This window comes from Pseudophryne corroboree, chromosome 3 (genome assembly GCF_028390025.1).
Source record: "Pseudophryne corroboree isolate aPseCor3 chromosome 3, aPseCor3.hap2, whole genome shotgun sequence".
Classification (NCBI taxonomy): Eukaryota; Metazoa; Chordata; class Amphibia; order Anura; family Myobatrachidae; genus Pseudophryne; species Pseudophryne corroboree.
Genome location: NC_086446.1, coordinates 292,508,414 through 292,536,115, shown reverse-complemented (window position 1 = coordinate 292,536,115; position 27,702 = coordinate 292,508,414). Strand labels below are relative to the sequence as shown.

The following is a 27,702-nucleotide window of genomic DNA, read 5'->3' as shown; positions in this document are numbered from 1 at the left end:
ATAGATAGGAGATAAATATATAGTTATAATTTACTTTAATGTCAGAAACACCAGGCCTCACAGATAAGGTGGTGCAATAAATCCCCGTACCTTCAGTATGACATCTGGCCGTCGCTCCACTGGAATGTAGATATGGTCTCCTCTGATAGCTTCCGAATTAAGCTCATATCTCAGGAATCCGCCATAAGAAGAAACCTGTGGTCACAGAAACAAACTTCCACTTAAACTAACAGTGGTCATTTTATAGTATCCCTTTTGTACAAAAATAAAACATATAATCTCACCCGGTCTCCCAAATAGGTACGTGGTGCATGCCAGTAAAATTCCTGATAAACATCAGGAACATCCCGCAGATCAGCCTCAAGGAGACCATCATTAAGACGTTCGGTGATCTCCACTTCCTGACGATCTCCTCCAACTAGCACCCAACCTCTCATGTCACTAAACTGCCGGTGTAATAGAGAGTGAGGTCACTACATGTGGATTAGAAGTGTTCTGTGCACAGCTGGGTCATCTAGGACCTGTTTACCTGTGTGCGATACTTGGATCCAGTGTGACAGCGATCAGTTGCTCCAAAGCAGAAACAACGGGTACAGCCCTTGGAATTGTCAGCATCAAGGAAGAAAGTGCCCAGACGGCAGTGGTCACAGTTTGTACCCTCGACATTTTCCTACAAATAGATACCTTAAGTGACTTCAAACATATTATAGCACCAACATAAGTAATCCATGTAGTCCAGGATAGTAAATTGGGGCATATAACTTCTCAGTATTGGTCAAAGAAAGTAAAAATAAGAATTTACTTACCGATAATTCTATTTCTCGGAGTCCGTAGTGGATGCTGGGGTTCCTGAAAGGACCATGGGGAATAGCGGCTCCGCAGGAGACAGGGCACAAAAAGTAAAGCTTTAGGATCAGGTGGTGTGCACTGGCTCCTCCCCCTATGACCCTCCTCCAAGCCAGTTAGGTACTGTGCCCGGACGAGCGTACACAATAAGGGAGGAATTTTGAATCCCGGGTAAGACTCATACCAGCCACACCAATCACACCGTACAACTTGTGATCTAAACCCAGTTAACAGTATGATAACAGCGGAGCCTCTGAAAAGATGGCTCACAACAATAATAACCCGATTTTTGTAACTATGTACAAGTATTGCAGATAATCCGCACTTGGGATGGGCGCCCAGCATCCACTACGGACTCCGAGAAATAGAATTATCGGTAAGTAAATTCTTATTTTCTCTATCGTCCTAGTGGATGCTGGGGTTCCTGAAAGGACCATGGGGATTATACCAAAGCTCCCAAACGGGCGGGAGAGTGCGGATGACTCTGCAGCACCGAATGAGAGAACTCCAGGTCCTCTTTTGCCAGGATATCAAATTTGTATAATTTTACAAACGTGTTCTCCCCTGACCACGTAGCTGCTCGGCAGAGTTGTAATGCCGAGACCTCTCGGGCAGCCGCCCAAGATGAGCCCACCTTCCTTGTGGAATGGGCCTTAACCGATTTAGACTGTGGCAGGCCTGCCTCAGAATGTGCAAGTTGAATTGTGTTACAAATCCAACGAGCAATCGACTGCTTAGAAGCAGGCGCACCCAACTTGTTGGGTGCATACAGTATAAACAGCGAGTCAGATTTTCTGACTCCAGCTGTCCTGGAATATATTTTCAGGGCCCTGACAACTTCTAGCAACTTGGAGTCCTCCAAGTCCCTAGTAGGTGCAAGGCACCACAATAAGCTGGTTCAGGTGAAACACTGACACCACCTTAGGGAGAGAACTGGGGACGAGTCCGCAGCTCTGCCCTGTCCGAATGGACAAACAGATATGGGCTTTTTTGAGAAAAAACCACCAATTTGACACTCGCCTGGTCCAGGCCAGGGCCAAGAGCATGGTCACTTTTTATGTGAGATGCTGCAAATCCACATATTTGACTGGTTTTAAACCAATGTGATTTGAGAAATCCCAGAACTACGTTGAGATCCCACAGTGCCACTGGAGGCACAAAAAAGGGGTTTGTATATGCAATACTCCCTTGACAAACTTCTGGACTTCAGGAACTGAAGCCAATTCTTTCTGGAAGAAAATTTACAGGGCCGAATTTGAACCTTAATGGACCCCAATTTGAGGCCCATAGACACTCCTGTTTGCAGGAAATGCAGGAAACGACCGAGTTGAAATTTCTTTGTGGGGCCTTCCTGGCCTCACACCACGCAACAAATTTTCGCCACACGTGGTGATAATGTTGTGCGGTCACCTCCTTTCTGGCTTTGACCAGGGTAGGAATGACCTCTTCCGGAATGCCTTTTTTCCCTTAGGATCCGGCTTTCCATCGCCATGCCGACAAACGCAGCTGCGGTAAGTCTTGGAACAGACATGGTACTTGCTGAAGCAAGTCCCTTCTTAGCGGCAGAGGCCATAAGACCTCTGTAAGCATCTCTTGAAGTTCCGGGTACCAAGTCCTTCTTGGCCAATCCGGAGCCATGAGTATAGTTCTTACTCCTCTACGTCTTATAATTCTCAGCACCTTAGGTATGAGAAGCAGAGGAGGGAACACATACACCGACTGGTACACCCACGGTGTTACCAGAACGTCCACATCTATTGCCTGAGGGTCCCTTGACCTGGCGCAATACCTGTCCCGTTTTTTGTTCAGACGGGACGCCATCATGTCCACCTTTGGTATTTCCCAACGGTTTACAATCATGTGGAAAAAACTTCTCAATGAAGTTTCCACTCTCCCGGGTGGAGGTCGTGCTGAGGAAGTCTGCTTCCCAGTTTCCATTCCCGGGATGAAAAACTGCTGACAGTGTTATCACATGATTTTCCGCCCAGCGAAAAGTCCTTGCAGTTTCTGCCATTGCCCTCCTGCTTCTTGTGTCGCCCTGTCTGTTTACGTGGGCGACTGCCGTGATGTTTTTCCCACTGGATCAATACCGGCTGACCTTGAAGCAGAGGTCTTGCTAAGCTTAGAGCATTATAAATTTACCCTTAGCTCCAGTATATTTATGTGGAGAAAAGTCTCCATACTTGATCACACTCCCTGGAAATTTTTCCCTTGTGTGACTGCTCCCCAGCCTCTCAGGCTGGGCTCCGTGGTTACCAGCATCCAATCCTGAATGCCGAATCTGCGGCCCTCTAGAAGATGAGCACTCTATAACCACCACAGGAGAGACACCCTTGTCCTTGGATATTGGGTTATCCGCTGATGCATCTGAAGATGCGATCCGGACCATTTGTCCAGCAGATCCCACTGAAAAGTTCTTACGTGAAATCTGCCGAATGGAATTGCTTCGTAGGAAGCCACCATTTTTACCAGGACCCTTGTGCAATGATGCACTGTTTTTAGGAGGTTCCTGACTTGCTCGGATAACTCCCTGGCTTTCTCTTCCGGGAGAAACACCTTTTTCTGGACTGTGTCCAGAATCATCCCTAGGCACAGCAGACGTGTCGTCGGGATCAGCTGCGATTTTGGAATATTTAGAATCCACCCGTGCTGATTGTAGCAGTATCCGAGATAGTGCTACTCCGACCTCCAACTGTTCCCTGGACTATGCCCCTATCAGGAGATCGTCCAAGTAAGGGATAATTAAGACGCCTTTTCTTCGAAGAAGAATCATCAATTCGGCCATTACCTTGGTAAAGACCCCGGGGTGCCGTGGACAATCCAAACGGCAGCGTCTGAAACTGATAGTGACAGTTCTGCACCACGAACCTGAGGTACCCTTAGTGAGAAGGGCAAATTTGGGACATAGAGGTAAGCATCCCTGATGTCCCGGGACACTATATAGTCCCCTTCTTCCTGGTTCGTTATCACTGCTCTGAGTGACTTCATCTTAATTTGAACCTTTGTAAGTGTTCAAAAAAAAATTTTTTTTTTTTTTTTAGAATAAGTCTCACCTAGCCTTCTGGCTTCAGTACCACAATATAGTGTGGAATAATACCCCTTTTCTGTAGTAGGAGGGGTAATTTAATTGTCACCTGCTGGGAACACAGCTTGTGAATTTTTTCCCATACTACCTCCTTGTCGGAGGGAGACTTGGTAAAGCAGACTTCAGGAGCCTGCGAAGGGGAAACGTCTCGACATTCCCATCTGTACCCCCGGGATACTACATGTAGGATCCAGGGGTCCTGTACGGTCTCAGCGCCATGCTGAGAACTTGTCAGACGCGGTGGAACGCTTCTGTTCCTGGGAATAGGCTGCCTGTTGCAGTCTTCTTCCCTTTCCTCTATCCCTGGGCAGATATGATCTTATAGGGACGAGAGGACTGAGGCTGAAAAGACGGTGTCTTTTTCTGCAGAGATGTGACTTAGGGTAAAAAACGGTGGATTTTCCATCAGTTGCCGTGACCACCAGGTCCGATGGACCGACCCCAAACAAGTCCTCTTCCTTTATACGGCCATACTGTGCCGTTTGGAATCTGCATCACCTGACCACTGTCGTGTCCATAACATCTTCTGGCAGTTATGGACATCGCGTTTATTCATGATGCCAGAGTGCAAATATCCCTCTGTGCATCTCGCATATATAGAAATGCTCTATAGTCAATAAAATACTGTCCCTGTCAAGGGTATCAATATTTTTAGTCAGGGAATCCGACCAAGCCACCCTAGCTCTGCACATCCAGGCTGAGGCGATCGCTGGCCGCAGTATAACACCAGTATGTGTGTATATACTTTTTATTATATTTTCCAGCCTTGTCAGCTGGTCCTTGAGGACGGCCCTATCTATAGACGGTACCGCCACTTGTTTTGATAAGCGTGTGAGCGCCTTATCCACCTTAAGGGGTGTTTCCCAACGCGCCCTAACTTCTGGCGGGAAAGGGTATACCGCCCATAATTTTCTATCGGGGGGAACCCACGCATCATCACACACTTTATTTAATTTATCTGATTCAGGAAAAACTATGGTAGTTTTTTCACATCCCACATAATACCCTCTTTTGTGGTACTTGTAGTATCAGAAATACGTAACACCTCCTTCATTGCCTTTAACGTGTGGCCCTAATAAGGAATACGTTTGTTTATTCACCGTCGACACTGGATTCAGTGTCCCTGTCTGTGTCTGTGTCGACCGACTAAAGTAAACGGGCGTTTTAAAAACCCTTGACGGTGTTTTTGAGACGTCTGGACCGTACTAATTGTTTGTCGGCCGTCTCATGTCGTCAACCGACCTTGCAGCGTGTTGACATTATCACGTAATTTCCTAAATAAGCCATCCATTCCGGTGTCGACTCCCTAGAGAGTGACATCACCATTACAGGCAATTGCTCCGCCTCCTCACCAACATCGTCCTCCTACCTGTCGACACACACGTACCGACACACAGCACACACACAGGGAATGCTCTGATAGAGGACAGGACCCACTAGCCCTTTGGAGAGACAGAGGGAGAGTTTGCCAGCACACACCAAAAACGCTATAATTATATAGGGACAACCTTATATAAGTGTTTTCCCTTATAGCATCTTAATATATATATAAGCATATCGCCAAATTAGTGCCCCCCCTCTCTGTTTTAACCCTGTTTCTGTAGTGCAGTGCAGGGGAGAGCCTGGGAGCCTTCCCTCCAGCCTTTCTGTGAGGGAAAATGGCGCTGTGTGCTGAGGAGATAGGCCCCGCCCCTTTTTCGGGCGGCCTCGTCTCCCGCTCTTAACGGATTCTGGCAGGGGTTAAATATCTCCATATAGCCTCCGGAGGCTATATGTGAGGTATTTTTAGCCAAAATAGGTATTCATTTGCCTCCCAGGGCGCCCCCCTCCCAGCGCCCTGCACCCTCAGTGACTGCCGTGTGAAGTGTGCTGAGAGGAAAATGGCGCACAGCTGCAGTGCTGTGCGCTACCTTTAGAAGACTGAGGAGTCTTCTGCCGCCGATTCTGGACCTCTTCTTACTTCAGCATCTGCAAGGGGGCCGGCGGCAAGGCTCCGGTGACCATCCAGGCTGTACCTGTGATCGTCCCTCTGGAGCTGATGTCCAGTAGCCAAGAAGCCAATCCATCCTGCACGCAGGTGAGTTCACTTCTTCTCCCCTAAGTCCCTCGTTGCAGTGATCCTGTTGCCAGCAGGACTCACTGTAAAATAAAAAACCTAAGCTAAACTTTCCTAAGCAGCTCTTTAGGAGAGCCACCTAGATTGCACCCTTCTCGGCCGGGCACAAAATCTAACTGGCTTGGAGGAGGGTCATAGGGGGAGGAGCCAGTGCACACCACCTGATCCTAAAGCTTTACTTTTTGTGCCCTGTCTCCTGCGGAGCCGCTATTCCCCATGGTCCTTTCAGGAACCCCAGCATCCACTAGGACGATAGAGAAAGATCCAGCATCACTTTACCCAATGAACAAATGCTGTCTACACACACGCACGTACACACCCACCCACCCACCCACCCTTTAACACAAGATTAAACTGACCTTGCAGAGACACTGCCCGGTGACAGGATCACATATTTTTGACTCCGTACCTGCCCGATTACAGGCACATGGTCTGCAGTTGGGATATCCATAGAAACCAGGAGCACATTTTTCACAACGTCGTCCCATGATATTTGGTTTACACCTATAAGAAAAAAGTTTAATAAAAGGACTAATAAAAGTAGCTACATGATGGTCTATCTCCTCCCACAACAAACTTGCCTACACGTTGTTATACAGGAGGTGACTGAGCTGAAATACTGTATGTGGACATTAACATACCAATGCTACAGGTTGATAACCTCCATATTCTACATGCATATACATCCCCACAGGAATGAATGCACTTGAAGCTCAAACCCTAGTAAGAGAGGTTGATCTCTCAAACTTCTAACAGCTATCAACTGAAGCTTACAGTGCTCTCATTGGCTGGTTCTAGTCTCACCCATTCCAAGCATACTAACACACAGGCTTCAATCAATAAAAGCCTAGAATAGCAGAGTGTTTTCTCACAATTAAAAGAAGCTTAAAATAGAACTTTATCTACGGTCGAATATATAATAACACAACGCAGACTGTACAGAAGAAATGGAATTCTCACGTGCATCAACAGGACTTCCCTTCTGCTGTGACGCACATTTCAAGCAGTGTGTGAACTAGACCCAACAGAGGTGAAATGCACGTCACAGCAGAAAGGAGGTCACGTCAGTGCATGGGCAAGACCCCTGTGCCTGCGTTAGAAAGCAATGGTATGTTAGCTATTGAAGCGCGGGTCAGTCAGAGCTGCACTGCAATGTAATGTTTGCTGACAGCGGTACCGCCTTGGCACGCCCAACCAGTGCCACAGCAGAAGAATCTGTTTACCTCAGCTCCAGAGCCGGCCATATGCATAGGCAAACTAGGCAATTGCCTAGGTCATTTGATATGCCTAGGGGCATCAGCAGCTTCTGCTGATTAAAATGATATGCAGCATGCCTATATTCTGTGTGTAGCATCTCATATGCAGACACAGCCACAGTCTCACACAGTATATAGGCATGCTGCATATCATTTTAATCAGCAGAAGCTGCTTGTGCATCCTAGCAACATAGCAATGCAAATAAGATGCATTTTCATAAAAAAAAAGGTGCCCGACATTAGCATTGAGGCAAGATTTATGAGGACACATCTGTATCCAAGCAGAGGCAGAGGTCACAGTGTTAGTGGCAGTGTGAGTGCTGTGTGCATGTGAGTGGGTTGGTTGTGCAGTAGTGTTCGGAATATGTGTAAGAGTATTATGTGTGTCATGTAAAAATGCATTAATAATGAGCAACATATGTGTAAGGGGCACTATGTGTGTCATTATGTGTATAAGGGCATTAATAATGTGCGGCATATGTGTAACAGGGTACTACTGTATGTGTGTCATTATGTGTATAGGGGCACTAATAATGTGCAGCAAATGTGTAGGGGGCACTATGTGTGTCATTATGTGTATAAGGGCATTAATAATGTGCGGCATATCTGTAAGGGACACTATGTGTAAAAGGGCATTAATAAAGGTTGTCGTAATGTGTAAGGCGCATTATGTTTATAAGGACATTAATAATGTGTCTCATACAGTATGTGTAAGGGGCATTACTGTGTGGAATTATTTGTATAAATGAATTACTGATGTGCGGCATTATGTGTATAAGGTGCTCTACTATGTGGCGTTGCGTATAGAAAGGGCACTACTGTGTCGTCTAATGTGAATAAAGAGCAATAGGGTATGGTGTAATGTGAATAAGGAGCAATTCAGTGTGATGTAATGTGAATAAGGGGCTCTACTGTGAGGAATAACGTTTAAGGTAAAGTGATACTACTGTGGGATGTAACATGAATTATGGACACTATCGCATGATCAAATGTGAATAAAGTTGCAGTACTGTGTGGCGTAATTGGAATTGGGGTTACTGTTGTGTGGCCATGTCCCTTGCCAGCAAAAACACACCCCTTTTTGGGCTGTGTGCCAAATGTGCGAACTGTTCCTATTTAAAATATAGGGGGTACAAACTAGTGATGAGCGAGGTTCGGTTTTACTCGGTTTTACTCGGTTCTCAAAACGGCATCTTATTGGCTATCCAAAACACGTGACATCCGTGAGCCAATAAGATGCCGTTTTGAGAACCGAGTAAAACCGAGTAAAACCGAATCCGCTCATCACTAGTACAAACACCAAAATAAGAACTGGTATGGGTGAGGGGTGATGGTGCTGGGAAAGAGGTGCAAGGTCAGTGGCGGAACCAGCGGTTGTGCTAGGGGGCACCAGCCAAAATCTTGCCTAGGGCATCATATTGGTTAGGGCCGGCTCTGCTCAGCTCCCACACTTATCACCCGTCTTACCGCTCTCTCAACTTGTCATTCACTGCCCAAGCACATGCCAAGATAGCAGAAGCGAGAAAGCTGTAATGATACTGAAACTGTTTGTCATTAGCTATCCCCTCTGTGGGACCAATGTGAAATTATATGTATGGCAATAGGCGGGGCCACGACCTTGTCTCTACGTCCACGGATCCCCAACCCCCCCATTACGGAACCTTGCCCCTGAAGGGAGCAGCCAGAAAATCGGCAAGTATGCTGTGCAAACATCAGCATGGCGATCACCTCTGAATCAGGCCTGATACATTGTTTGCAAAAAGATACGTTTTCATCTCACTGGCCACTTATCGGACACAACATTTGCCTATTACCACTGCTTGCTATATATACAAAGATCTTTTGCCGGGCAGCACACTTGACAATTGTATAGGAATAGAGAAACTACAACACTAAAGATCAGTGGTCTATTATAGCAATATAGGAGAAATATACTATGTATTGGGACAGAGGGGTGGTCTTCTGTATGCCGGCGGTCGGGCTCCCGGCGCTCAGTATACCGGCGCCGGGAGCCCGACAGCCGGCATACCGACACTTATTTTCCCTCGTGGGGGTCCACGACCCCCATAGAGGGAGAATAAAATAGTGTGGCGTGCGTAGCGCGCCACCGTGCCCGTAGCGTGGCGAGCGCAGCGAGCCTGCAAGGGGCTCATTTGCGCTCGCCACGCTGTCGGTAAGCCGGCGGTCGGGCTCCCGGCGCCGGGATGCTGGTCGCCGGGAGCCCGACCGCCGGCCAGCCGTAGTGAACCCGGGACAGAGATGTCACTGCTATAGTGATCTGAATTTGCAATCTGTGGATAATATGTGTTTTTGTTAAGCGCCTTGCACACAGGACCTGTAATTTGACCATGGAATTGTACATATAAACTGATAGAGGCTGACTAACCGTGATATGCTGTTTTATTGTGCAGGTAGAAGTATAATTATAAAAGAAATTAATTTAAGTACATATTGTGATAGTGCTTCCTAGTAACAAAGCACCTTAAGTGTTGTGCAATAAGCCCCATTTATTCCAGCACAATCCTGATCAATTTTTTTTTTTTTACATAATAATCATTATTGAATTCTATTCTCAAGTATCATACCCATATTTCACCTACCAACATTATACTCTTTTGTGTTTGTAAATAAACAAATTTATGTTTTTTAAGTTAATAATAAAAGTTTTATATTTTAACATACTATAGTGCCGCTAGAAAGGAGATTTTCTTCCTCTTCTCTACCAGACCTGGAGAGTGTATACAAACATTTATCACTTCAGGCCTCATTGCTCTAGTCTAGAAAGAACAGTCTCTAAACCGAATAGCTGAGCTGCTTGTAAAATATTTATAGCCCACAATACACTTTACTGTGCTGATATGGCTTGTAATAAGCAGCATTGTTTTTTCATTCATCCAGCAGGGTTTTACAGCTTATTACCCAGTCTTGTTTTATTACTTTCTTGTTCCCAATTGTAAAGCACAACAGAATAAGCAGCCACTAGCTTTATATAAGTAACTGTTAATAATTCTAATTACAAGAGAACAGCCCACCCAAGTACATAGCAATCATTGGATGGATGATCTACAAAACCCCAAGTCTCAATTGCCTAAAACACTATGGAGAAAGCCATTCTGGGATCTGAACTAGTATTTCAAAACCTCTCACAAATACACAAGACTCTTTATGTCCTAATGGCCTCATTATCACAGGAAGAGAAGTTAACAAGTCATGATGGAGGCGACTGCAGGGGATGAAAAATGTTATTTTAATAATTGGAGATGCTTGGTGGATAAGGACACCCAATGCTGAATTTGAGCCCATATGAAGAAAACAAAAACAAAAAAAACAAGCCATGTAGCGGGACAAGATATAGAAATGAGCTTCCTCATTTCCCCCAACAGGTAGACAGGGGATTTACTTATTTATTAATTATTATTATTTATTTATTTATTTTGGGGGGGGAGGGAGGGAGACTGTGGCCAAAAGTAAGTATTTTGCAATAAGTAAGAGACGTACAGGGGGGTTATTCAAGTTTGACTGCAAACAAAAAAAGTTTGCAATTGAGCAAAACCATGTTACACTGCAGGTGGGGTAGATGTAACATGTGCAGAGAGAGTAAGATTTGGGTGGGTTATATTGTTTCTGTTTGAACACACCCCACCCAAATCTAACTCTCTCTGCACACGTTACATCTGCCCCATGTGCAGTGCACCATGGTTTTGCCCAATTGCTAAATTTTTTGGTTTGCTAACAAACCTAAATAAGGCCCAGAGACCTTAAATGCTATTCTCCTAGCAAAGAGTAATTGTTTACTTATGATTTTTCTTTAAATAAACAAATCCTATTGCTTTGTGTACTGAAGTGAAACAAAAGACATTTAATTTCCATGAACTATTCCACCATGAAGATGGCTACCTGGTCTAGCACGGCCTCACTTACGTGCACTGCCCTGTCTGTACATCGCAGTCCAGGTGAGTTATGTTTTGCAGTCCAATTTCAGAGCAATCACATTCCTCACAGCCAATCAGTGCATGGCACCCAAACGTCTGTGGCTGGCACACTGTGCACTCTGGTTTCACTGTGCGAGGAGGACAGATACATTGCCCAGTCACCTCATCACACAGGCGTGCTCCACAGTCACAGGCTAGGAAAGAGGAAAGAAGGATGCATTCAGACCATAAAGTCTCCCCATATAAAGTGAAACAGTTGTTACCATAACCATTCATGCAGTTACTTTCGGCACATTAGACCTCTGATTTGAGGAAAAAGAAGCATTTTTTTATTAAGATTTGATGCAACAAAGGGAAAAACACATGGAAGCTCTATCCTTAATGACTGTATTCTAGTGATGTCCAAACTGACACATAGAACTAAACAAAGAGAGCCATTTTAATTATATTCTTTTCTGCATAATTACTGTAATTCAAGCGGAATTCAGAGATTCACAAATGTATCTCTTTAACAAACAACTGAACACTGAGGAACTTACGTCTACAGTCAGGAAACCCCCAGAATCCTGTGGCACAACGGGCGCAATCTCTTCCAATCACATTCGGTCTGCAGGAACATTGCCCTCCGTGTGGCTCACATGTTGTGCCCAGTGCACCAGCCTCATGGCAATTACAGGACTGGGCACCATTGTTATAGAAAAGAGACAGAGAAATTGCAGCATCTCTACAGAATTTAGAGGAGGCCGGGCTGGAAGAAGACACACAAAACAGTTTAGTAAATAAAAGTGTCTTCCGGTAAAGAAGCACAATATGTATTGTACGTACAGCATGGAAAGTATTTACTGACCACTGTCATCAAGTCCAAACAATGCACAAGGACACAAGATACGAGAGCAGGTTCTGACTAAATACACTGCTAATTTGTTGTGCTCGCTAAAGGCTTATTGAATATGGCTTGACATGTAATAGGCTTTGCCTCTCATGTCAGTTGGTACAATGCTAGAGATGATGGAAGAAGCAATCCCCTTGTGGCATGGCCCATAACCCGACCTAATGCACCTCTGCAATAACGATTCCTGGAAGGAACAGGGTGACACAGATAACCTGTGCAGAGACTGATACAATGAGAGGAACGGATTCCTGCTTCCAGGATACTAGATGATTTTGAATCCCAAACAATACCTGGGATTATAGGTGGTCATTCCGAGTTGTTCGCTCGCTAGCAGTTTTTAGCAGCCATGCAAACGCTATGCCGCCGCCCACTGGGAGTGTATTTTAGCTTAGTAGAAGTGCGAACGAAAGGATCGCAGAGCGGCTTCAAAGTTTTTTTTGTGCAGTTTCAGAGTAGCTCTAAACCTACTCAGCGCTTGTGATCACTTCAGACTATTCAGTTCCTGTTTTGACGTCACAAACACGACCTGCGTTTGCCCAGCCACGCCTGCGTTTTTCCGACCACTCGCTGAAAATGGTCAGTTGACACCCAGAAACGCCCACTTCATGTCAATCACTCTGCGGTCAGCAGTGCGACTGAAAAGCTTCGCTAGACCATGTGTGAAACTACATCGTTCGTTGTAATAGTACGTCACGCGTGCGCATTGTGCCGCATTCGCATGCGCAGAAGTGCCGTTTTTTTGCCTCATTGCTGCACAGCGAATGAATGCAGCTAGCGATCAACTCGGAATGACCATCTATAATTATGAAATCGTGGGTAATATGGGATGCAAAACATCAAACAGACTGGACAAGGGGGCAGTAGGCTAATACTTCCCTTCTCAGTTATGGCAGCTGCATCACAGATTACCCCCATTCTCTGGTGAACAGGGATCTGAAGACCATCATCTGCGTGCGTGTGCGTGTGTGTGTGTGTGTGTGTGTGTGGTAGGATTACATAAATATGGTGGGACTGGCTTCCCTAATTGGGACGGGAAAGGGGGAGGAAGTCTTCTCCCCTCGTGCCCTTACTCTTGTCCTCTCCTTGTGTCAGTCACTGTGCTCTTAATGCAGTAGGTTCAGTAGCTCTTAATTTTATTGTACTACAATAATCTTCACAGAAGCGTCACACTAATGATTTGAAATGCTGTATAATCATGAACCAATTACAGCTCTTACTGCTGTAGTCCTGTTTCTGGTTTCAGTTAGTGACACATTTTGATACAGCAGGGTAATGTGTCTATAAAATCCATGTGATCAGTTGATTTTTAGAAAATGGTCTCTGGAAAGTATTTTTTAAGAGCTACAGTAGCCGAGGGGGGAGAGGTAGAACAAGTATACCATGTTATCAGTTTACACCCGTCATATGTGACTGTGACTTCTACAGATGACTTTTCATCAGAAATGGACACATTCTAAGTTGGTTACACAGTTCAATGGCTCATATTCCAAACTGTTCCCACTGGAATACACACCGTATACTCTCACGCTATGAGTGGCTATATATAGTCTATCTATGCAATTTAAACCAGAAACATCATTACAATTTGTTTTAAAATGTTAAATTGAGCTATACTGCAATGATTGAAACTGTGACTTTTATTTCTATAACCAGGCATATTGTTCTTTAATTCAATAATCTATAAACAGAATATATTATTTAGAAATAGAAGAATATTTATTTGCATTCTTCATTTAAAAATAAAAATTAAAAAAAATGTTAGTCTGTTTTCCCTATTGCTAACACAATCAAGTGTGAATAAGAGGTTTAGCACACATTGTAGTAGTGTAAAATTAAAGCTAAGCAATTCTAGTCAAATCCGCTTTTAGGGGTCTATTTACTAAGCTTTGGATGGAGATAAAGTGCACGGAGATAAAGTACCAGCCAACCAGCAACTACCTGGCATGTCACAGAATGGGTTTGAAAAATGACAGTTAGAAGCTGGTTGCATTTATCATATTAGCCAGTGTATAAAGTGATAATATCATGGACGATGCAATGGTTAGCATTACTGCCTCACAGCACTGAGGTCATGGGTTTAATTCCCACCATGGCCCTAACAGTGTGGAGTTTGTATGTTCTCCTCGTGCTGGTGTGGGTTTCATACGGGTAATCTGGTTTCCTCCCACAATCCAAAAATATACTGGTATGTTAATTTTCTCCAAACAAAACTCATCCTAGCGTGAATGTGTGTGTGTTTGTACATGTGGTAGGGAATAAAGATTGTAAGCTCCTCTGGGGCAGGTACAGATGTGAATGACCAAATATTCTCTGTAAAGCGCTGCGCACATGTGCGCGCTATATAACGAACTTGTAATAAATAAATCATTTATAGGAGGGAGGCAATCAATTTGATGGCTGTCGTGATCCCGGCGGTCAGGATACCGAGGCCGGAATACCGGCACACAGGGGCTATTCCCACTCGTGGACACCCACAACACCCATAGAGTAGGAATAGATCCTGTAGCGAATGCAGCAAGACACCGAGCCCACAGCGTGCCCGCGAGGGGATTCGTATTACTCGCCCCAGTGCCGGCGTTCTGGCAGGTGGGGATGCCGCTGTCGGGGTAGTGACAGCCGACATCCTGTCCACCAGGAATACATATATATTCCTTATAGGAAATGTATAGTATTTTTATTATATGTTGGTAATAGTTCTTACTTGCTCTGGAAGCTGTTGGTCCCACACTGGCTAATGAAATTGTAAGACTTATCCAACGGTTCCTCTACCAGGTAGGTTGAGCTGTAACTGTCCTCAGGAATCACCAAAACATACTCCTAATAACACAAATCAAAGGTAGGTTAGGTGATACACAATACTCAACATCGGACAGAAGTCACATACGGGATGCGTTTGGCATCCTGGCGGTCGTGATGCAGACGGTCATGTGACTCATGGAATCCCAACACAGCTCAGGACACTGGCGTCAGAACAGCGACCACCAGGATCCTGAAGGTAAGTATTTGGGAGGGTATTAGAGTTAGGGCCCACGAGGGGGGGACAGAGGGGGACTTAGGCTTAGCCATTAGGGGGAGTTAGGGTTAGGCACTAGGGGGGTGGTTAACCATTGCAAACACCCCCTAAAATTTGGCCACAGCAGCCACTCCCCTAGATTTAGCCCTAGCCGCTACCAGAGGGGGGTTAGGGTTAGGGTGGGGGGTTAGGGTAGGGGGGAGGGTTAGCTTACTTACACCCCAAAAGTGTTGGGATTTTCGTTTTTGGGATGCCAGGGTCGGCCATCCCCAACGTTGGGATAATGAATCACGCTCACATATTGCAAAATAAAAATGTTACTTGCTTACCAGCCAGACTATCTTGCCATCTGGGACATTTATGGTGATGGATAGATCACTATCAGACACATCTAGAATTGCTTGATTCTCCGCTAGTACCAAGCTGCGGCATCCAAATCCATGGGGACAAAAAGTAGCATTGGCTGAGCCTGGGAAGGGAAGTCACCCATGTTTAATGAAACACATACAGACTGCACTACTTAAATACAGTTCTTAGGATGATGACTCAACTACTGCACCAAACCAATCAACTTCTCACCTTGCCAGACACGGCCTCCATGCACTTGCACCCCAATAGTAAATGATGATTGGGAAGGTTGATAGTAGTGAATAATGAAGGCATAACGTCCTGGGGTTGGAACACGCCCATTATATGTCACCACCGTCTAATTCAGACAATTGGAAGAGAATAGAAGGGTAAAATAATAAAGATGATATCAATATTCTATACATATTGTTACATATGTTACCCCGCGGCAAATTAGCGGGAATTAATCCACTCGTTAATGCCCAAGGGTGTACTATTCAGCAAAAAAAAGGCTGCACTGGGAGTTAATGCATGTGGAAAACCCACTGATTCCACAGTTTAAGCAGAATTAGTGAGTTTCCACACATTAACCCCGGATCTTCAGTGTGGGGAAGAGTCTATTTAACTGAATAGCCTTTCCTCACGCTGCATGGAAAATTAGCTGCAGTTTCAATTGGAAAATTATATATATATATATATATATATATATATATATATATAATAGATAGATAGATAGATAGATAGATAGATAGATAGATAGATAGATAGATAAAGACAAATGTCCGGCACTCACGCTTGCAGCTGTAACAACGGATCAGGTGCCTAACCTCTCAGATGAGCATGTAGAAAAACGAATGGTGGCACTCAGAAAAGAAAGATTGCAGAGGCAACGCTGATCCGGTCAATGTTTCAGGGATTACTCCCTTTTATCTAGACACAACGTGTCTTGATAAAAGGGAGTAATCCCTGAAACGTTGACCGCATCAGCGTTGCCTCTGCAGTCTTTCTTTTCTGAGTGCTACCATTAGTTTTTGTCATCCTTATTCAGGGGTGAAATATGATATTCGATTTCATCTGACATGTACAAGTAAATTTATCATATACGTTATTACCTGTCCGTGTTCTAAGATGTACGTTAGTAAAACTGAATGTACTTTGAAAGAACGTATGAATCAACATCGTTCGGCCATTCGTTTGGCTTTGGCAGCAGGGAGTAGTGAGCAGCCGGTGGCTCGCCACTTTGTTTCCCATAAACATAGTTTAGCGACACTCCGTTACAGGATTATAGATCATGTCCCCCCCTTATTTAGAGGTGGTGATAGGGCAAAAAAATTGTTACGTTTAGAATCACAATGGATCATAAGATTGGATACGCTGTCACCAAGAGGATTGAACGAATCTTTGGGATTACAGTGTTTCATTTAGCCTGTAAAGTTTTGTAACCGGGTATACGTGAGATAAGAATATTTTCATTGCCTCAGCAATATGTAATTGTGAGCTGCTAACTACATTTGAAGGGTTAACAGGTCCCGTTATATTGGAAGGGAAATAAGTGCTGGGTGGGTCTCTGCATTTGGTATTACTAAGCAAAATAAAGATTGGAGTAGAATAGGTGTTCATCATGTGTAATCTAAGTCAGTGTTGTTGTTGTTGTTTTAAATGAGAAAAAAATAAGATTTTACTTACCGATAAATCTATTTCTCGTAGTCCGTAGTGGATGCTGGGACTCCGTCAGGACCATGGGGAATAGCGGCTCCGCAGGAGACAGGGCACAAAATTTAAAAGTTTGACCACTAGGTGGTGTGTACTGGCTCCTCCCCCTATGACCCTCCTCCAAGCCTCAGTTAGGATACTGTGCCCGGACGAGCGTACACAATAAGGAAGGATTTTGAATCCCGGGTAAGACTCATACCAGCCACACCAATCACACCGTACAACTTGTGATCTGAACCCAGTTAACAGTATGACAAACGTAGGAGCCTCTGAACAGACGGCTCACAACAATAACAACCCGATTTTTTTGTAACAATAACTATGTACAAGTATTGCAGACAATCCGCACTTGGGATGGGCGCCCAGCATCCACTACGGACTACGAGAAATAGATTTATCGGTAAGTAAAATCTTATTTTCTCTGACGTCCTAGTGGATGCTGGGACTCCGTCAGGACCATGGGGATTATACCAAAGCTCCCAAACGGGCGGGAGAGTGCGGATGACTCTGCAGCACCGAATGAGAGAACTCCAGGTCCTCCTTAGCCAGGGTATCAAATTTGTAGAATTTTACAAACGTGTTCTCCCCTGACCACGTAGCTGCTCGGCAGAGTTGTAATGCCGAGACCCCTCGGGCAGCCGCCCAAGATGAGCCCACCTTCCTTGTGGAATGGGCCCTGACAGATTTAGGCTGTGGCAGGCCTGCCACAGAATGTGCAAGTTGAATTGTGCTACAAATCCAACGAGCAATCGTCTGCTTAGAAGCAGGAGCACCCAGCTTGTTGGGTGCATACAGTATAAACAGCGAGTCAGATTTTCTGACTCCAGCCGTCCTTGAAATATATATTTTCAATGCTCTGACAACGTCCAGCAACTTGGAATCCTCCAAATCGCTAGTAGCCGCAGGCACCACAATAGGCTGGTTCAGGTGAAACGCTGAAACCACCTTAGGCAGAAAGTGAGGATGCGTCCGCAGTTCTGCCCTGTCCGAATGGAAAATCAGATATGGGCTTTTATACGATAAAGCCGCCAATTCTGACACTCTCCTGGCTGAAGCCAGGGCCAGTAGCATGGTTACTTTCCATGTAAGATATTTCAAATCCACCGATTTGAGTGGCTCAAACCAATGGGATTTGAGAAAATCCAAAACTACATTAAGGTCCCACGGTGCCACTGGGGGCACAACCGGGGGCTGTATATGTAGTACTCCTTTTACAAAAGTCTGGACTTCAGGAACTGAAGCCAATTCTTTCTGGAAGAAAATCGACAGGGCCGAAATTTGAACCTTAATGGACCCTAATTTGAGGCCCATAGACAATCCTGTTTGCAGGAAATGTAGGAATCGACCCAGTTGAAATTCCTCCGTCGGGGCCTTCCTGGCCTCACACCACGCAACATATTTTCTCCAATGCGGTGATAATGTTGTGCAGTCACCTCCTTCCTGGCTTTTACCAGGGTAGGGATGACCTCTTCCGGAATGCCTTTTTCCCTTAGGATTCGGCGTTCAACCGCCATGCCGTCAAACGCAGCCGCGGTAAGTCTTGGAATAGACACGGTCCCTGCTGAAGCAGGTCCCGTCTTAGAGGTAGAGGCCACGGATCTTCCGTGAGCATCTCCTGAAGTTCCGGGTACCAAGTTCTTCTTGGCCAATCCGGAGCCACGAGTATCGTTCTTACTCCCCTTTGCCGTATAATTCTCAGTACTTTTGGTATGAGAGGCAGAGGAGGAAACACAAACACTGACTGGTACACCCATGGTGTTACCAGAGCGTCTACAGCTATTGCCTGAGGGTCTCTTGACCTGGCGCAATACCTGTCCAGTTTTTTGTTGAGGCGGGACGCCATCATGTCCACCATTGGTCTTTCCCAATGGACCACAATCATGTGGAAGACTTCTGGATGAAGTCCCCACTCTCCCGGGTGCAGATCGTGTCTGCTGAGGAAGTCTGCTTCCCAGTTGTCCACTCCCGGGATGAACACAGCTGACAGTGCTAACACATGATTTTCTGCCCAGCGGAGAATCCTTGCAGCTTCTGCCATTGCCCTCCTGCTTCTTGTGCCGCCCTGTCTGTTTACGTGGGCGACTGCCGTGATGTTGTCCGACTGAATCAACACCGGCTGACCCTGAAGCAGAGGTTTTGCCAGGCTTAGAGCATTGTAGATTGCTCTTAGCTCCAGTATATTTATGTGAAGAGACGTCTCCAGGCTTGACCACACGCCCTGGAAGTTTCTTCCCTGTGTGACCGCTCCCCAGCCTCTCAGGCTGGCATCCGTGGTCACTAGGACCCAGTTCTGTATGCCGAATCTGCGGCCCTCTAACAGATGAGCACTCTGCAACCACCATAGCAGAGACACTCTTGTCCTTGTGGACAATTTTATCCGCTGATGCATCTGCAGATGCGATCCGGACCATTTGTCCAGCAGATCCCACTGAAAAGTTCGTGCATGGAATCTGCCGAATGGAATTGCTTCGTAAGAAGCTACCATTTTTCCCAGGACTCTTGTGCATTGATGCACAGATACTTTTCCTGGTTTTAGGAGGTTCCTGACTAGATCGGATAACTCCCTGGCTTTCTCCTCCAGAAGAAATACCTTTTTCTGAACAGTGTCCAGAATCATCCCTAGGAACAACAGACGTGTCGTCGGGATCAGTTGGGATTTTGGAAAATTCAGAATCCACCCGTGTTGTTGGAGCACTACTTGGGTTAGTGCTACTCCGACCTCCAGCTGTTTTCTGGATATTGCCCTTATCAGGAGATCGTCCAAGTAAGGGATAATTAAGACGCCTTCTCTTCGAAGAAGGATCATCATTTCGGCCATTACCTTGGTAAAGACCCGGGGTGCCGTGGACAATCCAAACGGCAGCGTCTGAAACTGATAATGACAGTTTTGGACCACGAACCTGAGGTACCCTTGGTGTGAAGGACAAATTGGAACATGAAGGTAAGCATCCTTGATGTCCAAGAACACCATAAAATCCCCTTCTTCTAGATTCGCTATCACTGCTCTGAGTGACTCCATCTTGAACTTGAATTTTTGTATGTACAGGTTCAGAGATTTTAGATTTAGAATCGGTCTTACCGAGCCGTCCGGCTTCGGTACCACAAATGGCGTGGAGTAATACCCCTGTCCCTGTTGTAGGAGGGGTACCTTGACTATCACCTGCTGAGAATACAGCTTGTGAATGGCCTCCAATACCGTCGCCCTGTCGGAGGGAGACGTTGGCAAAGCAGACTTTAGGAAACGGCGAGGAGGGGACTTCTCGAATTCCAACCTGTAACCCTGAGATACTACCTGCAGGATCCAGGGGTCCACCTGTATCAATATTTTCAGACAGTGACTCCGACCAAGCCACGCCAGCACTGCACATCCAGGCTGAGGCGATTGCTGGTCTCAGTATAACACCCGTATGTGTGTATATACTTTTTAATGTATTCTCCAGCCTCCTATCAGCTGGATCCTTGAGGGCGGCCTTATCAGGAGACGGTAACGCCACTTGCTTTGATAAGCGTGTGAGCGCCTTATCCACCCTAGGAGGTGTTTCCCAGCGCGCCCTAACCTCTGGCGGGAAAGGGTATAATGCCAATAACTTCTTTGAAATTAGCAGTTTTCTATCTGGGGTAACCCACGCTTCATCACACACTTCATTCAGTTCCTCTGATTCAGGAAAAACTATCGGTAGTTTTTTCACACCCCACATAATACCCCTTTTTGTGGTACTTGCAGTATCAGAGATATGCAAAGCCTCCTTCATTGCCGTGATCATATAACGTGTGGCCCTACTGGAAAATACGTTTGTTTCTTCACCGTCGACACTGGATTCAGTGTCAGTGTCTGGGTCTGTGTCGACCGACTGAGGTAAAGGGCGTTTTACAGCCCCTGACGGTGTCTGAGACGCCTGGACAGGTACTAACTGGTTTGCCGGCTGTCTCATGTCGTCAACCGACTTTTGTAGCGTGCTGACACTATCCCGTAATTCCATAAACAAAGCCATCCATTCTGGTGTCGACTCCCTAGGGGGTGACATCACCATTACAGGCAATTGCTCCGCCTCCACGCCAACATCGTCCTCATACATGTCAACACACACGTACCGACACACAGCAGACACACAGGGAATGCTCTGATAGAAGACAGGACCCCACTAGCCCTTTGGGGAGACAGAGGGAGAGTTTGCCAGCACACACCCAAGCGCTATAAATATATATAGGGACAACCTTAATAAGTGTGTTCCCTTTATAGCAGCTCAAATATTATAAATATCGCCAATAAGTGCCCCCCCTCTCTGTTTTTACCCTGTTTCTGTAGTGCAGTGCAGGGGAGAGTCCTGGGAGCCTTCCTCGCAGCGGAGCTGGGCAGGAAAATGGCGCTGTGTGCTGAGGAGAATAGGCCCCGCCCCCTTTTCGGCGGGCTTCTTCTCCCGGTTTTTTTGGAACCTGGCAGGGGTTAAATACATCCATATAGCCCCAGGGGCTATATGTGATATATTTTAGCCAGAATAGGTATATTACATTGCTGCCCAGGGCGCCCCCCCCAGCGCCCTGCACCCTCAGTGACCGCTGGTGTGAAGTGTGCGGAGAGCAATGGCGCACAGCTGCAGTGCTGTGCGCTACCTCATGAAGACTGAGACGTCTTTTGCCGCCGGTTTCTGGACCTCTTCTCTATTCGGCATCTGCAAGGGGGTCGGCGGCGCGGCTCCGGTGACCCATCCAGGCTGTACCTGTGATCGTCCCTCTGGAGCTAGTGTCCAGTAGCCTAAGAAGCAAATCCATCCTGCACGCAGGTGAGTTCACTTCTTCTCCCCTAAGTCCCTCGTTGCAGTGAGCCTGTTGCCAGCAGGACTCACTGAAAATAAAAAACCTAACAAACTTTTTCTAAGCAGCTCTTTAGGAGAGCCACCTAGATTGCACCCTGCTCGGACGGGCACAAAAACCTAACTGAGGCTTGGAGGAGGGTCATAGGGGGAGGAGCCAGTACACACCACCTAGTGGTCAAACTTTTAAATTTTGTGCCCTGTCTCCTGCGGAGCCGCTATTCCCCATGGTCCTGACGGAGTCCCAGCATCCACTAGGACGTCAGAGAAAAGCTTTTTTGTTTTCACGTTTTATTTTGTTTTTGTATGTAGATTTTTTATGTAAGTTCAATGATTAAGCCATCCCAGGTGTTTGGGGCGGACCCAGGTACCGATTTGAGGTATTTGGAGGCCGGAACTATTGTACTGACGTCATGCTTGTACTCAGGTGGTGGGTATTTAACTGAGTAGCACCATTGTCTAGTATGTTACCTGCTTGAAAAAAGCTCAATAAAGGAGCTGAAACGTTGCAAAGAAATGCAGTCTATTTGAAATTATTTCATCAGTCCGGAGTGCCGCCGTTGGAAGGTTTTATATATATATATATATATATATATATATATATATATATATACACACACACACACACACACACACACACACACACACACACACACACACACATTGTTTGGAGGGAGGCGACACTCTGGTGACTGTAAACAGGCAGTGTTTATTCTGTCAACGTTACGGGGCTCCAGCCCCTTCCCCAGGACAGGCTGGAGCCCCGAAACATTGACAGAATAAACACTGTTGTTTGGTGAGATTTGCCTGTTTACAGTCTCCAGAGTGCCGCCTCCCTCCAAACAATGCATATTTAGGGGTGCATTCCCCCATACGGGGGGCACCGGAGCACAGCACGACCTAGATAGGTCATTGGAGTGCTGGGGCATATGTGTTTGGTGTATATATATATAGATATATATATATATATATAGATATAGATATATATAGATATAGATATATATATATATATATATATATACACAGAGTCTGTTTGCGGCACTCCGCTATGCAAAGTGTGTAAATATTGTAATGCCGGTGCCCTCCAATGGTGACCATGCAATCACCTATTTATAACGAATATTGTGTAGGCGGCACTCACGGCTCCAAGGAAAGAAAGACAAGACACTGATATGAATTAGACAGTGTCTTGTCTTTCTTTCCTTGGAGCCGTGAGTGCCGCCTACACAATATTAGTTTTATATATATATATATATATATATATATATATATATATATATATAAAAATATTGTCGCACAAGGGGTGAAAGGCTAAGCTATGAAGGTACTGCAAACCACAGTTTGCAAAAGTGAAAGTAATGCAAGTTAAATTACGTGCTGATGATACCTAAGGGATATGGTTTAGATCAATGGTATTCTACATGTGCCTCTTCAAGTGCTATAGAGCTACACATCCCAGCCTGCTCTGCCACAGTTTTAACATGGCCTAATTTGAAAATTGTGGCATAATACATACTGGTATGTATAGTTCCACAGCAGCTGAAGGGCTGCCGCTGGCTAAGATTATCTCAAAAACCTATCAGTGTTCACAAATTCACTAAATATCACACACCTCTGGTGCCTGCAAGTGGATCAGTTTAGTGGCATCTACAGCGGTTGGAGGCAGTGTTGCTGGGTGGGGTGGAGATCTCTGTCCATCTGTCGCTGGTATATGAGATCCTGGAGACAGAGGGATGGTGTTCAACCCTGTGCTAGTCTTGCCTTCCGTTAACACCACCGACTGAGATGGTTTGTGGAATCTCGATGGAATACACGATCCACTATGGACAAAGAGACATGATGTCAGGGACTAACCATAAAACAAGACAACAGAATACAAGATGGACCAACTAAATACCTGCTAGGGTTGAAGGTCCCATGATTGGCAATGCAATGGACTCTTGGCTCAATGTACTCCATAGTGAACTGGTCAACAGGAATCAGGTAGATATTTCCCTGCCAGAACAACCAGCCATGACAATTTAGAAATTAGTTGGTTAGACACGACTGCCCAATAAAATAGAAAATACATAAAATATACACAGAAAAGGATTTCAAACATCTAACAAGACTTACCAGGTACAATTGTGTCCTATCAGCTGTAAATCGAATGTTGGCACCTGTGGATAAGTCAAACGAGGCCACCCTCTGCTGAGCATCTAAAGCCACTCCTCTGCACAGGAAACTACAACACATTTGTTATAGAAATAAAGTCACAAAAAAGGTTTCCAATCCGAGTTAAAATAAGAATTTACTTACCGATAATTCTATTTCTCGGAGTCCGTAGTGGATGCTGGGGTTCCTGAAAGGACCATGGGGAATAGCGGCTCCGCAGGAGACAGGGCACAAAAGTAAAGCTTTCCGATCAGGTGGTGTGCACTGGCTCCTCCCCCTATGACCCTCCTCCAAGCCAGTTAGGTACTGTGCCCGGACGAGCGTACACAATAAGGGAGGAATTTTGAATCCCGGGTAAGACTCATACCAGCCACACCAATCACACCGTACAACTTGTGATCAAAACCAGTTAACAGTATGATAACAGAGGAGCCTCTGAAAGATGGCTTCCTAACAATAACCCGAATTAGTTAACAATAACTATGTACAATTATTGCAGATAATCCGCACTTGGGATGGGCGCCCAGCATCCACTACGGACTCCGAGAAATAGAATTATCGGTAAGTAAATTCTTATTTTCTCTATCGTCCTAGTGGATGCTGGGGTTCCTGAAAGGACCATGGGGATTATACCAAAGCTCCCAAACGGGCGGGAGAGTGCGGATGACTCTGCAGCACCGAATGAGAGAACTCCAGGTCCTCCTTAGCCAGAGTATCAAATTTGTAAAATTTTACAAACGTGTTCTCCCCTGACCACGTAGCTGCTCGGCAAAGTTGTAATGCCGAGACCCCTCGGGCAGCCGCCCAAGATGAGCCCACCTTCCTTGTGGAGTGGGCCTTTACAGATTTAGGCTGTGGCAGGCCTGCCACAGAATGTGCAAGTTGGATTGTGCTACAGATCCAACGAGCAATCGTCTGCTTAGACGCAGGAGCACCCATCTTGTTGGGTGCATACAATATAAACAACGAGTCAGATTTTCTGACTCCAGCTGTCCTTGCAATATATATTTTTAATGCTCTGACAACGTCCAGTAACTTGGAGTCCTCCAAGTCACTTGTAGCCGCAGGCACTACAATAGGCTGGTTCAGATGAAATGCTGACACCACCTTAGGGAGAAAATGCGGACGAGTCCGCAGTTCTGCCCTGTCCGAATGGAAAATCAGATATGGGCTTTTGTAAGATAAAGCTGCCAGTTCTGACACTCTCCTGGACGAAGCCAGGGCTAGTAACATGGTCACTTTCCATGTGAGATATTTTAAATCCACCTTTTTTAGTGGTTCAAACCAATGAGATTTTAGAAATTCCAAAACCACATTGAGATCCCACGGTGCCACTGGAGGCACCACAGGAGGCTGTATATGCAGCACTCCCTTAACAAAAGTCTGGACTTCAGGAACTGAAGCCAATTCTTTTTGAAAGAAAATCGACAGGGCCGAAATTTGAACCTTAATAGATCCCAATTTGAGACCCATAGACAATCCTGATTGCAGGAAATGTAGGAATCGACCCAGTTGAAATTCCTCCGTCGGAGCACTCCGATCCTCGCACCACGCAACATATCTTCGCCAAATGCGGTGATAGTGTTGCACGGTTACTTCCTTCCTTGCTTTAATCAAAGTAGGAATGACTTCTTCCGGCATGCCTTTTTCCTTTAGGATCCGGCGTTCAACCGCCATGCCGTCAAACGCAGCCGCGGTAAGTCTTGAAACAGACAGGGACCCTGCTGAAGCAAGTCCCTCCTTAGAGGTAGAGGCCACGGATCTTCCGTGATCATCTCTTGAAGTTCCGGGTACCAAGTCCTTCTTGGCCAATCCGGAACCACTAGTATCGTTCTTACGCCTCTTTGCCGTATAATTCTCAATACTTTTGGTATGAGAGGCAGAGGAGGAAACACATACACCGACTGGTACACCCAAGGCGTTACCATCGCGTCCACAGCTATTGCCTGCGGATCTCTTGACCTGGCGCAATACCTGTCCAGTTTTTTGTTGAGGCGAGATGCCATCATGTCCACCATTGGTCTTTCCCAACGGGTTACCAGCATGTGGAAGACTTCCGGATGAAGTCCCCACTCTCCCGGGTGAAGGTCGTGTCTGCTGAGGAAGTCTGCTTCCCAGTTGTCCACTCCCGGGATGAACACTGCTGACAGTGCTATCACATGATTCTCTGCCCAGCGAAGAATCCTTGCAGCTTCTGCCATTGCACTCCTGCTTCTTGTGCCGCCCTGTCTGTTCACATGGGCGACTGCCGTGATGTTGTCCGACTGGATCAACACCGGTTTTCCTTGAAGCAGAGGTTCTGCCTGGCTTAGAGCATTGTAGATTGCTCTTAGTTCCAGAATGTTTATGTGAAGAGACGTTTCCAGGCTCGTCCACACTCCCTGGAAGTTTCTTCCTTGTGTGACTGCTCCCCAGCCTCTCAGGCTGGCGTCCGTGGTCACCAGGATCCAATCCTGTATGCCGAATCTGCGGCCCTCCAATAGATGAGCACTCTGCAACCACCACAGAAGAGATACCCTTGTCCTTGGAGACAGGGTTATCCGCTGGTGCATCTGAAGATGCGACCCTGACCATTTGTCTAACAGATCCCTCTGGAAAATTCGTGCATGGAATCTGCCGAATGGAATTGCTTCGTAAGAAGCCACCATTTTTCCCAGGACTCTTGTGCATTGATGTACAGACACCTTTCCTGGTTTTAGGAGGTTCCTGACAAGCTCGGACAACTCCTTGGCTTTTTCCTCCGGGAGAAAAACCTTTTTCTGAACCGTGTCCAGAATCATCCCTAGGAACAGCAGACGAGTTGTCGGCATTAACTGGGATTTTGGAATATTCAGAATCCAGCCGTGCTGTTTTAGCACTTCTTGAGACAGTGCTAATCCCCTCTCTAGCTGTTCTCTGGACCTTGCCCTTATTAGGAGATCGTCCAAGTATGGGATAATTAATACGCCTTTTCTTCGAAGAAGAATCATCATCTCGGCCATTACCTTTGTAAAGACCCGAGGTGCCGTGGACAATCCGAACGGCAGCGTCTGAAACTGATAGTGACAGTTTTGTACAACGAACCTGAGGTACCCCTGGTGTGAGGGGTAAATTGGAACGTGGAGGTACGCATCCTTGATGTCCAAGGACACCATAAAGTCCCCTTCTTCCAGGTTCGCTATCACTGCTCTGAGTGACTCCATTTTGAACTTGAACTTCTTTATGTACAGGTTCAAGGACTTCAGATTTAGAATAGGTCTTACCGAGCCGTCCGGCTTCGGTACCACAAATAGAGTGGAATAATACCCCTTTCCCTGTTGTAGAAGAGGTACCTTGACTATCACCTGCTGAGAGTACAGCTTGTGAATGGCTTCCAAAACCGTCTCCCTTTCGGAGGGGGACGTTGGTAAAGCAGACTTCAGGAAACGGCGAGGCGGATCTGTCTCTAGTTCCAACCTGTACCCCTGAGATATTATCTGCAGGATCCAGGGATCTACCTGCGAGTGAGCCCACTGCGCGCTGAAATGCTTGAGACGACCGCCCACCGCCCCCGAGTC

General features: G+C 46.0%; 1 protein-coding gene across 1 annotated transcript in view; it reads right to left on the bottom strand.

Moving 5' to 3' along the window:
• Positions 1–27,702, bottom strand: part of LAMA5 (laminin subunit alpha 5) — a 259,245-nt gene that overhangs the window by 81,889 nt on the left and 149,654 nt on the right. The window contains exons 28-39 of the mRNA XM_063959301.1: positions 24,128–24,236; positions 23,910–24,007; positions 23,625–23,832; positions 15,720–15,846; positions 15,470–15,609; positions 14,829–14,944; positions 11,775–11,983; positions 11,225–11,429; positions 6,407–6,551; positions 530–670; positions 285–446; positions 91–195 (exon numbers count right to left, since the gene is read on the bottom strand). Of these exons, the coding sequence (XP_063815371.1) occupies positions 91–195; positions 285–446; positions 530–670; positions 6,407–6,551; positions 11,225–11,429; positions 11,775–11,983; positions 14,829–14,944; positions 15,470–15,609; positions 15,720–15,846; positions 23,625–23,832; positions 23,910–24,007; positions 24,128–24,236 (1,765 nt within the window). The remainder of the gene's footprint in view (positions 1–90; positions 196–284; positions 447–529; positions 671–6,406; positions 6,552–11,224; positions 11,430–11,774; positions 11,984–14,828; positions 14,945–15,469; positions 15,610–15,719; positions 15,847–23,624; positions 23,833–23,909; positions 24,008–24,127; positions 24,237–27,702) is intronic.